Source organism: Vespa velutina, chromosome 11, assembly GCF_912470025.1.
Source record: "Vespa velutina chromosome 11, iVesVel2.1, whole genome shotgun sequence".
NCBI classification, from domain to species: Eukaryota; Metazoa; Arthropoda; class Insecta; order Hymenoptera; family Vespidae; genus Vespa; species Vespa velutina.
Window position 1 is genome coordinate 7,255,265 of NC_062198.1, and position 13,758 is coordinate 7,269,022.

The 13,758-nt window shown below is 35.3% G+C and overlaps 1 protein-coding gene across 1 annotated transcript; it reads right to left on the reverse strand.

The window, feature by feature from the left end:
- Positions 1-8,419: 8,419 nt before the first annotated feature.
- LOC124953110 lies at positions 8,420-10,030 on the reverse strand. The gene is made up of 2 exons (XM_047504026.1): positions 9,639-10,030; positions 8,420-8,819 (listed from the first exon to the last, which is right to left on the reverse strand). Exons 1-2 carry the CDS (start codon positions 9,645-9,647, stop codon positions 8,454-8,456), a joined length of 375 nt encoding a protein of 124 aa, XP_047359982.1. The 5' UTR covers positions 9,648-10,030; the 3' UTR covers positions 8,420-8,453.
- Between the last annotated feature and the right edge of the window lie 3,728 nt (positions 10,031-13,758).

Sequence of the window (13,758 nt, forward strand, 5' to 3'; positions counted from 1 at the left end):
ACGTTGCGTGACCGTTATTAACGCAATCATTATCACTTAGTAGTACGACGCTAGATGCTCTTGGCGTTCCTGAGAGTCTAATTATGACATATAAACGCGGTTCATCATACGAAACGCGAAACTACGCAGCTTGTGTAGCTGGTACGAAGATTAGAAGGAAATGGAGAAGTGTAGACCCAGGTGGACAAAGAAGAAACAATGAGAATAGAGAGAGAGAGAGAGAGAGAGAGAGAGAGATAGCAAGAGAAAGACAACAGAACGCAGGTGCAGGATGGCGAGAAATGAGCTAGTTAAGCAAATTAACCGACTAAGCTCTAGGCGACTAACTTTTAGCCCGAAAACCCTGAACCTCTGACCCGATGCGACCATTTTGTTGCATCAAAAAAAACTTTTTCCTTTTACTTTTAACCTTCCTTTTTTTTTCATTATTATCGTTATTATCCTCGTGAGTCCTCCTCAATGAGAACGAGCCCTCCACGAACGTGAATGCGTTTCCGTTAGGACCACCTTTTTTACTCGGCCACCTCTTTCCCCTTCCACTAAAAATCCTGCTCCCATTAACGTCCCTCTGCGATGAAATTCATGATTTTTTAAAGATTTTTCTCTAACGACCGTGAAAGATTGTTCGCTGGGTAAAAGAAAAAAAAAAGAAAAGAAAAAGGGAGAGAGAGAGAGAGAGAGAATATAAAAAGAAAAGGAGCAGTAGATAATTATCTCTATTCATTCCGCTTTATAACTAATGCGTGAAAAGTTTATTTCGTATTCGAATTACAAAAGGACTCGTTTGTTTCCTCTATCCTTGCTAGAACGGAAACGTCTACGGTTTTAAAACAATGGTAATTCCACTTATTCGAAGCAAAGGGTAGCGCAATTCCTCTCTCATCGGATGCGGTCGTTTTCATTTTATTACAAGTTGCAAATGGAAGAAGACTCGAGAGCCAAGTCAGCTCATTTCTCAAGATCTTAAAGGGTTCTCCTTTAAAACTTTCACCCTTCCTCCTTTAACCGTCTAACCATCCACGGTCCTTCTTTTTTTATCGTCGACTTGCAACCTTCGTCACCGTCACAGTTACGAGATACTCGTAACTCCATACTCCCTGTTGCATTTTATTTTATTTTATTTTATTTTATTTTATTATATTTTTTTTTTCGAGATAAAATTGACGAACGAACGCTTACGCACGCACCGACGTTAACTTTAACATTTTTCTATAGAACCATCATCGTCATTTTCGGAAAATTTTCTTCGAAAAAATTATTCCACGAAGAACACGATATAGGAGCATTAGAGAAATTTGTCTAGAAAATACCTAATAACTAGAGAACATCTAATGTATGCAGATTTAACATGACGCGTCTTATGTACCCGACATTTATAACGTTAAACTTAATGGGGAAACTTACCTAATTGGTTCAAAGAAGTATCGGTAACTCGTGGAAGGAGAAATATACATATATAACGAAAATTCTACTTTCCTAGAAACGTATCGCGGAACAATAGACGGCTTACGCCAAGTCGCACGGCAAAATCTTCAACGATGCGACGAGTATTACATTTCTACGACTCGATGGAGTGTTGAAGCCTTAGACGAAGGAAAAGAGAGATAGAGAGAGAAATGTACGTATACATGTACATATATATATATATATATATATATATATATATATATATATATAGAGAGAGAGAGAGAGAGAGAGAAAGAGAGAGAAACTTGAAGGAGTGTATCTGGAAAGATGCTTTCCGTGCTTCATTCAAATTGACAGATGCGAAACGACAATTTGTCAGAAACAATTGACGCGAATTCGACTGCGAGTGGTAACTCTCCCATAAGATTCCTCGTATTTTAGACAATACGTATATATATGTATGTAAGTATTTACGTATATGCGTATGTATTTATGTACATAGGTATGTATGTAGATGAGTGACTTCCTTCTTCAAAGTTAAAATTATTCGATGGTTTTCTTTGACGTTATATCCCAAACTTATCTTTCTTTTTGCCAAAATAGAAGAGATAACGTCCAGCTTTCAAACACGATTTGAAAAGTTCTACTTACGCATGCAAATGAAATTTTTTCCTATCTTTCTGACATGACACTTTAATAAATACACGTATCCATGAACGTAGATTCATATATACATAGATGTTAGCGCGTGCAAGCTCTATCGCGTAGAGGAAAGTTCGAAGAGGTGGAGAAGGAGAAGAAGGAAGAGGAAGATACGTTATCGACACGAAATATTACGATTCTGTTTCGCGAGAGGTTGCATTGCGAAAGAGAGATGCGTGTCGCGCAAACGGCAAAATTTTCTCCAATTTCCGTCAAGCTGAAAAGCCCATAAGCGTCAATAGTTGTTCGGTAAACAAAGCGACGGATCCCATTGTTCGAGCACAATCATGGCCCACTCGCTCTCAAGTTGAATACGCGAATGCACATAAATACTTACGTATGCATAATAACCCTTTGACTGTCACATCCATTTGCATACTCGTGAGAAATATATACTTGCCTTTGCTACCGAACTACATCTACTCTCCCTCTCTCTCCCCTTCCTCCCGAACCTTTCTCACTTTCCTATGCTTGTACGTAAAGTATATTTATCTTAAACACCACGATAACGACCTCGTTAGTCGCGCACGAGATTTCAAGATTATAGAGAGATCCATACGCGAGAGAACGCTAATTTCCTATCTCTCGATATTTCATAGATATATATATATATATATATATATATATATATTATATACAAAGTATTTATTATTTTAATAATAATAATAATAATAATAATAATAATACGCGAGAAAATAAATAGAATATATATATATATATATCACGATAGAAATGTTACTCGCCTACTTTTTTACTGGCATCTGTTCTTATTCTGTTTCACGAGAACGCACTTTGGATTTTCAAAAAGTGCGAGCGGTACGTTTCTTTCGACGGAAAATAAAAGTCGAAAGGGAAAGAGAATGTGTGAGTGAGTGAATAAGAGAGAAAGCGAGAGAGAGAGAGAGAGAGAGAGAGAATAAAAAAAGAGGGCTAATAGCACGCGAGAGGAGGAACTCTCGTAGAGACCCATACAAAGCCTGGTTTAGAACGCGGCACAGTGTACGACGCGTGGCGCAAAGTATACTCGGTGAAACTCCTACTACTATTACAACTACTATCACCACTACTATACTACGGTATAATACGGTAGCGGCTTGGTAATACGGTGCATTGTAACGTTTTCCTCCTAACAATCTCTCGACTGCACAGTGCACATGCAGATAGATGCAAGGAAACTTCCTATGCCCTTCCACGGTGTTAGACAACAACAAGGACGTTTTACTCGAAACTCGATCCCCTATCCGATCCTCGATCTAAATTGTATCCTTTCTTTGTTTTATCTTTTTTCTTGTTTCTTTTTTTTTTTTTTTTTTTTTTTTTTTTTGTTTATTTGTTCATTTCCTTTCGCCCTCTTTTCCAATCTCTCAATCTCCATCTTCTCTCCTTTCTTCTTTTCTTCCTTTCTTTCACAAGACTTTCTTCTATTCCTTTCCGTAAACATAAGTTTTAAACGAATTCGATGGATTCGCTATAACAAAAGAGTTTCTTTTCTATGCGTTCGAAGTTGTCGATAAATCGAGGTAAAGAAAAAAAAAAAAAAAAAGAAAAGAATAAATTAATTAATTAAAAAGGGAAAAAACCAAAAAGAGGATTCAAATGAAAGTTCTCTTAACATTATCGATTATTTGTAAGAAATTAGTATTAGGATTATGGAACGTTGAACGCGATATACAAGAGTCCTTCTATCGATAACAGGATAACAGATCCAGTAAAGGATTCTCTCTCTCTCTCTCTCTCTCTCTCTCTCTGCGAAAAGCTTTGTACGATTGAATACAATGGCTTATAGCTTAACAGCGTGATATAAACGATTGCGTATGTACGAGTTCAGAAAAATGGGAGGACGTAGTAAACCATTCTATTATTTTCCAATTTGCAATCCGTCGATAGAACTCACTTTTTCCTATCGTAACTGAAATGAATACATTGATTACACGGTCAAAAAGATGTTTGATTCGATATCGAGTTTCTCTGCGTTGTCCAACTCACAAAAACGTCCAAGTAAACGCACTCGTGCGTACGTACGTACATGTATGCGCAATCGCACGAACAAAATTTGATTACATTTAATCACGACGTTTCTCTCTTCACGGAGAACGAATTGCCGTTGAATTAATCGACACGATTCTTTTTTTTTTTTTTTCCTTGCTTTTCCTCCCTTCCTTTTTATTTTCTATCTTATTCTCTTTTCTTTTTCAATGGACATCGAGAGAATTCAATAGGAAAAGAAAAAGAAAAAGAAATGATCTCGTTGTAAAAAAAAAAGGAAAAGAAAAGATACTAAACAAATTAATCACAAAGCGACGAGTTTTTTATTTATTTATTTTTCATTTACGAATCATTAAATAAAAATATATAATGCCTATAATTTTGTTTTCTTAACGACAAGTAAAATATTTATAGAATGATGAAGATAATTGTCTAATAACAGGGATATCCGTTGCATTTAACGAAAGAGCCATTTATTACTTTCCCCGAACTATCCTATGCACCTTGGTATTTACGGTATCGCATAATCGTGGAAAACGAGACGGTACCGTCATTAGCTCATATTGCAATTCGCCTAGCGTGGTAAACGCTACATCGCCAACATAAACGATCGATCATCGACGTTGTTCCGTCCTGGCTTTCATAACAATCCGTGGAATTATCTGAACATGATGATAATCGTACTAGGTACTTCATCAATTATTCCTCGTAGCTGCATGTTATTAAGGTGGCTCTACGACGAACGATGATCTTGCAATGAGAGAGAGAGGGGGGGGGGGGAAGGAGAAGAGAGAGATGGCCAATTAACAATAATGATTGTACATAATATTCGCTAGGAATATTATGTCAGTATCCGAAAATTTATATGGATAAAATATATGTAAAAAAAAAAAAGAAAGAAGAAAAAAAAAAGAAAAAGAAAAAATACAAACAAATCTGACGAACGAATTATTCGAGATAAAACAAAAGCTAGTACATAATAATCGTGGGATTAAACGATCGAATATGTTGGATTTTTGATCGTAGTAATAAATTCCCATATGAATTTATTGGTATGATCGGCTCGTAAAATGCACGATCTCTCTTGGTCAGTTTGTTTGACGGGAAAAAGGGAAAGGGAAAAACCCATTGAATCGTACAAGGATCGTTATGACGATTGTGTGTTCGCGAATAAGAGCTTTCCTTTTTTTTTTTTTTTTTTTTCTTCTTTTTTTTCAACGAACGTTAAATGCCAATGCATAAACAAGTAAGGTACGTTATTTGTACGGGGTAATCTTTCTTTTTTTTCTTTCTTTCTTTTTCTATTTTATCGATATTTAACGCGAAAATGATCTCGGTCGTTGCTTATTCGTAATACCTTTTAAAACCTTAGGGAATTAGAAAAAGCTGGAAAATCTTGGCGAGTTAGGCAATTCGAAATTTTTCGAGATAAAAAAAATTGAACGAAGGAACGCAAAGGAGAAATCTTCGAAAAGAATCGAAAGAATTAAAGATAAGAAAAAAGTCAAGGACGCCGGTGGCGTTTAAAACGTAAAGAAACACGAGCATTTCTTTTTCTTCTCGTTCATCCCCCGACTCACTCACACACCCACCCCTATTTAGGGATAGAAGCTATCCCTACTCCTGTCCAGCCTCTTCTTGTTTCTCTTCTTGCTTCTTACTTTATATGAAAAGAGACGAAGGAACGACGTGGAGAAACTTTAATGGAGAAATCTGCACCCATGTAATCTCCATCCGCAATTTACCTTTTAAACGTTTTCCAAGTTTAAAATCAGTCGAGTGAGAAGAGGATGGAGGGTAGGAGGAAAGGGGATGGGACGGTACCTATCACTCAAGAGTAATATGCCGACCAGTAAATAACCGCGTGAAATGAAACTCGTAATTTATCAGAGGACATCCAAATGTCCTCGTTTTTAACACTCGTCTTATTCTAATTCACGAGTATATGTTCGACCCAGTAATATGATTTTGCATTGGTCAATTAACCCGCACGTGTACATACGTATATATATATGTACACGTAAGTACTTACCAATTTAATTTCTTTCGAAAAAAAAAATATATATATATATATATCCGATGTTCGTTTTTTTTACGAAAAATTTTTCCCAACGAGCCACACAGCTTATCCGACGAAATTTCATTTTGAAAGAACATTTGATGTATCTACGTGAAATGACGAAAAAAAATTTGTCCGATCTCGTAAACGATTTCGCCGTTCCATTCTCTTCCAGCGAAATCGTCTTTTTGTTCCCGCAACCAAAATTTGTTTCTCATTACTGCGAAGCAATCACTGGGATGTAATTAACGAGAGAAATATGTTGCCGAGGAAAAGGCGAACCAGGCATCCGGTAGAAAAAAAAAAAGAAAAAAAAAAAAAGGAAAGAAAAAGAAAAAATACGTAATATTACGTACTAGTAATACGCGCGCTGTTTTACGTAATCTGATCGCAATAATTAATCGTTCTAAGTTAATTACCATTGAGAATATTCCAAACGTACTATTATCACGTCGAAATGCATTTCGCTTCGTTTTGCATTAACAAATTGGAAATAAGTTGGATAAAAAGATATGATCATTTAGAGAAAGGCGAGAATAGAAATATTCTTCTGAAATTATTTTCTTAAAATTTTATTTAATCTTTGACGAATAAATAATAACGCGATAATGATGATAAGAAAACAAAGAACAACAAAGAAAAGAATATCGAAAGATTCGTACGATCGACGAATTATCAATCGACATAAGACGAAGCTATATCGTTTTCTCGATGTTAATCATTCTCGTCTAAATTATATCAATCATTTTTATTTTATCTTTTCGAAGCTGGATCATCGAACAAAAAGGTTAACAGATCGATAATAATCCGCTTAATCAAATTTCCCTTTTGCTAAGGGACAAAGTGAGCTGCTTGAATTTGCAGTAGCTTTGTCATTCGATAAAGAGAGAACGAGAGGAAAGGTAGAATAAGAGAAAGAAAAAGAAAGCCAAAGTGAGACCGAGTGGGAGAAATAGAGAAGAAAGGAAATGGAAAGAAAAAAAAAAAAAAAGGAAGGTAAAAGTATTTCGCACAGAGTCCGATGGAATGAGTATTAAAACGCGTTTCTCTCTAAAAGGGAAAATCCATTACCTTCGTACTTGACGATCTGCATTTGCCGGCTCATAAGATACTGTAGCTCCCTGTGTACATCAAACTTGTGTCTTGCTGAATGTATATACGTATAATCACATACATTATATATATATATATATATATATATATATATATATATATATATATATACAAATTCCAAGTTGAATTAATTTTGGTATAAAGCTTCTTTAAACCAGTGAAATGCAAGTCTTCTATAATTTCATCGTTAATCGTTTGCTCGTATTAACATTCATCTTTCGACTGGCTTAAATTTTCAAACGAGTATACAGACTTTTATTACAATTTCATGTAACACGATGTAATCTCTCTGCTATGAAAGTTGTTACATGAAATAAAAAAATATTCCAATCTGTACATCGTATTCGTCACAATAAATTTTCAAATGGGAAATCTTGCGACGTTAATCCTATTTTCGTAGCGGAAACGATTCAAAAATAATCCGCTCAAAGTTTTTCTTCTTGTTAGGTGCAAATGGTGCCATCTTACGAACATTCCGTCAAACTTGTAGACATTTTTATCGACTGGATGTTACACATACACACACAGTCGGTATAAAAGTGCTCTATTTTATCAACAATTAATCTAACTAAATAATAAAATAAAGACAGTTCATATTTACCGATAAGGTAGGAATCGTTCGAACGAAGCTCTCGTGATACGTCGCCGCGTAAATCGAACGATTAACCATAGATAGTTACCAAGTATAGATAATTTTTATTTTTATTCATTCATCCTCACCTTCCTTCCCGTTATATTTTGTTTCTCTTATATACGTAATCACACGCTATCAGAATGACGACGATACATAGAGGAAAGATAAAACATAACTTCATTAAATATTGTAATAAAAATATGAATGATCGTATGATACAGGATACACAGCGCTAAAATAATTTGCTAAATATTTTCTTTCTCCCTCCCACTCCCTCCCTCTCCCTCTCTCTCTCTCTCTCTGTCTCTCTGTCTCTCTGTCTCTTTCCGCGTATTATAAATTTCTTCAAATGCCTTGTCCCCGATTGACGTCGCATTTATAATAAACGAATATTTAAAAATCTATGAAATCCTGATTGATTTAATTTTGTCTACAACATAAATAAAGAAAATATTATAACGAGAAAAGATATATCTAAAATGTTTATTTTGTTTGAAAGGTATGACAATGGTACTCACGTAATTAATTAACAACGATCGTTGTTCCTTCCTTTCACTGGATAGGTATTTCCTCGAAATCAGGATGACTAGAGATACGATGATTTTTTGGATTGGCCATCCTTTTAAGTACGTAATCGGGTATACTTTTTTCCGCAAGATTTTCAGTACCAGGTAGAATCACGCGTATCTGAGATTTTTCGTCTAAATTTTGATTGCCTGGTAAGCTATCGGTTTCGACGTCATAAAGATGAGATATTGGTAAAGCTTTTTCATTTAAATTTCTCGAACCTGGAAGACGAACCTCGACGACTTCGGTGTCATCGTCCGCGTCATTACCTAGCGTGCGGAATTCACGATCCGTGAGCGGCTCGTACGGAACGGCGAACGTTCCGTAAATCCCAAGAAACAATATAATTATCTGTGAACATAAGATAAAATATAATCATGAAAATCAAAGGAGCTATAAAATCTCGTGAGACACGAGTAACGATTGATGGAACGAAAAAAAAGAACGGGGGTTGAAAAATGATCTTACTTGGCTCATTTTTTATCATAAAATGAAAAAGATATAACGCTACATGTTTCGTGACAGATATCTTTCGTTTGACAGAAATCTAGAAAGTCTGAAATATCTCAAATCACTTCTACACCCACGTCGACTATTATAATATAATAAATTCTATAGCATTCCACTTGACCCAAATGACGCATTCCCGAATAACAAATGGAGACCACCATTTTCTTACCGATTACAATCTCGATCATATTTTTACATCGCCGAGACAAAACGCAAGAATAATTACAATTCTTCCTATTATCCGATAGAACATTTACGAAAACTTAATACACGCGTACACATACATGCATGCATACTTAATAAGCAGAATTTTATCTCCTCTTTTAACCGATCTTGACCCCATTAGCCAAGAGATAAAACACAGCTCTCTCTTTTAAAAAATTGATCTCTAACAGAAAAAAAAAAAAAAAAAAATCAAACAAACAAGAAAAAAAAAAGGAAAGAAAGATAATTATGCGAAAGATGAATTTTTTCGTTTCTAAATTAAGAAATCATTTTTATCCTCTATCTTTCTCTTTCTTTCCACACGTCATCGTCCACACGTAATACACAAATACACAGACACATCAGATCTAATCTTCACTTTTGGCTTTAACCATTCAATCTCACTTCGAAATAATTATTCACGTCGAAATTAGGCATTCTTTGAGAATCTCTTACCTCGATCATGTTCGTTCGAAGCTTCGAGTCCAACTATCCTCGGCGAATGGCACGATGACACTTTTATATGGTTATACGTATACGAGTATGTATATACACAAGCAACGGCACTGGTCTTACAACATGGATCAACGTTTTATTTTGATGAGTCAAGCGGTTTCTCTCGATGACTCTTTTCTCGGCCTCTTCGATGAGATTACTTCTCCAAATCGTTTTTCTTACGACTTATATCCGACTTAATTGCCAATCACTTCCATTCAACGCCCCCATAATTAATTCGATTAAGTTCTTCCACTTCACTGTTATCTTACCTCGATTTTTTTTTCTTCTTTTCTTTTTTTTTTTTTTTTTTTTCTATCTCCAACGAGTACAGCTAATTCTACTAGATCGACGCTTCTTATGCTAATGCGTTTAACAATTATTCGTTTTGCATTTTAATCTGAATCTAATCGACTAATGAAACAAAATAATAATGACAATTTCATTGAAACGTAATAACAATGACTATCATTCGCTTATTACACGAATAGATACGTGACGATCACATTTTGTTTATCGAGAATAATGCGCACTGCGTTAAATTCATGTGCATAAAGAGAACGATCGCGTCGCACGTGTCAGTACGTTGTATTTATAACGATCGTGTCCGGTCGTTCGTATCTGTCGAATTACGTTTTCAGAAATTCCCCACATTATGCGTGTGTCTTATGTTTTTGACCAACAACGCGCCCTGACCAATTCCTTTGTTTTCTCTTTCGAGCTTTGTTTCCTATAATGTCTCCTATATATATATATATAATTCGTAATTTTAATTAAACAACGAAGAGTTGACAACGCGATCGATCGCCAATTACAATCGGTTATCGACACTTAAAGGGTGGTAGAAAAAAAACGAGACGAGTAAGTATTATTTATCATTATGTAAAACGTATTTTATTGTTTTCTTAAAAACGCGTATTAATTCGTTAAAACGCGTATGTATTTTTTTTTTTTTGTATCTTCGTACGTTGCCCTTTTTTTTTCTTTTTATCCCCTTAATTATCACAAATCAACGTATTTGCACGAATCATTTCGACTCACATTATTCGGCTTATTTCGATCGAACGTACGTATGTATTATCGGACACCTTTATACCGCATATCGTTTTAGGCGCATATATTTTAGGAAGGTATGTTACATCGAGGGGAGTCAAGGTTACACACAGAAAGAACGAACGCATACCAAAGATACGAAATTATAACTCGCTGATAAATAAATGCTCAGAGAGAGAGAGAGAGAGAGAGAGAGAGAGAGGCATGGCGAATTGAATACAATACGATATCGTCGTCGGCTAAAATTTGCGTTTAAATTTATAGTCCTCACGTGCAATGAGTCTTAGCGATCTTTGTAACGATAACTATATATGTATCTACATATGCATGTATTTTATATCTTTAAAATATAAAATCGATAAGTTGGAATCTAACGCACGTTCGATCGAACCGAGAGAGAGAGAGAGAGAGAGAGAGAAAATATTACAACTTTTTTCTATTTTCAACTAGTCGAGGCTATATATAAAACACAGTTAAGCCCGAATTAGCAACGAAATATCGATCGACATTGTCGACGACTACGTTTACGGTACATCGGCCGATTATTGGGGTTGTTTCGTGACTCGTATAGAAAGAGAGAGTAAGCGAAAGAGCGAGATTCATATTAAACATAGAAGACAATCTCCTCTCCGAATGACGTCGCGGTTACGATCTGCGTAACAGTTCGATCGAATTTCTAATACCGAGATACATATGTATGTACGTACGTACGTACGTACGTACGTACGTATGTATCTCGACGTTGAAAATCCTATCGAACGTTTCCAAGGATATAAATATTGTTTCCCGAAAAGAAATAAAATTAATGGGCCGTGGTGGCGTCCAATGGTTGTTTGTCTATTTGTCGAAAGTCGAACGGCGTTCACAGTTTATTGAACGATAGTAGCTGATGCGCGTCATTGCGTGCCTGTTAAATTATCCTTCTCTCGAAATTCAATCGTATCTGTTCCATCCGAAAGACACGTGCGAAGGAACACATTCGAGTAAGTACATAAATACTGACATACATACGTGCATACATAGATACGACGATATGTACAAGAAAGAAAACAAAACAAAAGAAAAAAAAGAAGGTTCGACCTAAGAAAATTTTTTTTTCTTTCTTTTTTCAACGATTTCCTCACCCACAGAGACTAATCCTCCTCCATTCTTGTTCTTTCTTTTTTTGATTTGATCTTTTTGATGTTAGAATGGATGAAAGAAACTGACGTCATTCGTCGATATACTGTCGATGTACGAACGGTGACGTCACGCAACCCTCTTTTCTACCTTCCTATCCTCTTTTTCTCCCCCTTTTTCTTTTTCTTTTCTTCTTTTTTTTTTTCTCTTTCCATCATGTTTTTTTCCACGTTTTTTTCCACTTCGATACCTATCCGGCGCCTATGCAAATTATCGACCCTACCCTCGGCATTGAGCGAATCTCTAGTAGACATCAATGACGTCATTATTATATCCTTCGAACGGTACATACATATACGTACATATACATATATATATATATATATATATAAATATATACACGTGCATACGTGCATATCACGTCCTCGTCCTTTTATTCACGCTCGTTGCATCATCGTCGGGCCTGAAAATGTCAATGTTTCATTGTATTCATCGATCTTCGTTGTATGGAGGTGTAAAGTAAAAAGAGAAAAATAGAGAGAGAGAGAGAGAGAGACGGACAATCAGAGTGTGTTATGTGTAGGCGCTATGAACTTGGCAATAGAACGGTAGCGTCTTTATCCAAGGATAAATTCGTACCTAACAAATTCGTTCTAAAGAGAGAAAAAAATAAAAAAATAAAAAAGGAACAAAAAATAAGGAAAAGAAAAAATAAAAATTAAAGTCACGTATAAAAAGTTTTGAACGAACACTTTGATATCTCTCTACAAAAACGTCCGATCGATATGACAACGCTTACATTTGTACGCATCTGTATATATATATATATATATACATATATATATATATAGAGAGAGAGAGAGAGAGACGCGCTTGAGCATAGAATCAAACGAAAATAAATGGGAGGAAACGAGTGATTAATTTTCGATTAGAAATGAACGTGCTCGTGCTTTAACGTCAAATTCTATTCTCCGAAAGAGAGAAACTCGATTCGCTTTAATCTCGTTCTAGGATCGTTATTTAAATTATATTCCTGGATATCCATCTGGCGCGAGAAGTACGATTTTAGATCGGTCGAAAGCATCGCTAGGCGAACTTGCCGAACAGGTTCCAGATCTATTAATAGATAGTTAATTCTATATGGTTTATGAACTTGTTCTAGGAGAGCGACGAGTCGATGTACCGTCGTTGTCTCTCTGCGGTCGGTCACACGAAAAAGAATAAAGTGGATCTCCTACTATTTATATATATATATATATATATATACTACGTATACATATATTTTGTGTATTTATAAACATATTATTTATATAGATAGACAGGAGTATACCGTATACTTACATACGTAATTAACCGCGACATAGTAGCGGCTTTCTCGGACAAACTTCTCGGCGTGCTGCCAAAGAGTTTCAGTTCGATTGTCAAAGAGGTTTCTTTGTTGACCGTCTTTAAATCTCTCAACCGACCAATCGACCACCATTCTCTTTTCATGGAACAAATCTCCGTACCTATGTATACGTACATGCATACGCGTCACCTGTTCGTGCAACCGCGTGTCATTTAAATGTTTCAAACGAATGACGTCCTTACGGAAAATGGGATTTTTTTTTTTTTTTTTTTTTTTTTTTTTTAAGGAAATCAAACGACAAGAATCTTTTTTAATTTGTCTCAATTCGGCTTACCAATGTTTTAATTTAAAAATTACTTTTTTTTTCTTCCTCTTTGAAAAAGATATATATATATATATATATATATATAGATATTATACATTAGGTATATTTATTTTAACTTAAGGATATAAAATAATAAATATGAGTATTTCGAACGATTCGCAAAAGCGACGGGAATTATTCGTATTACCATTTCCTATTTCGGTACGACGCATTAATTAAGAATTCATTCAATTATC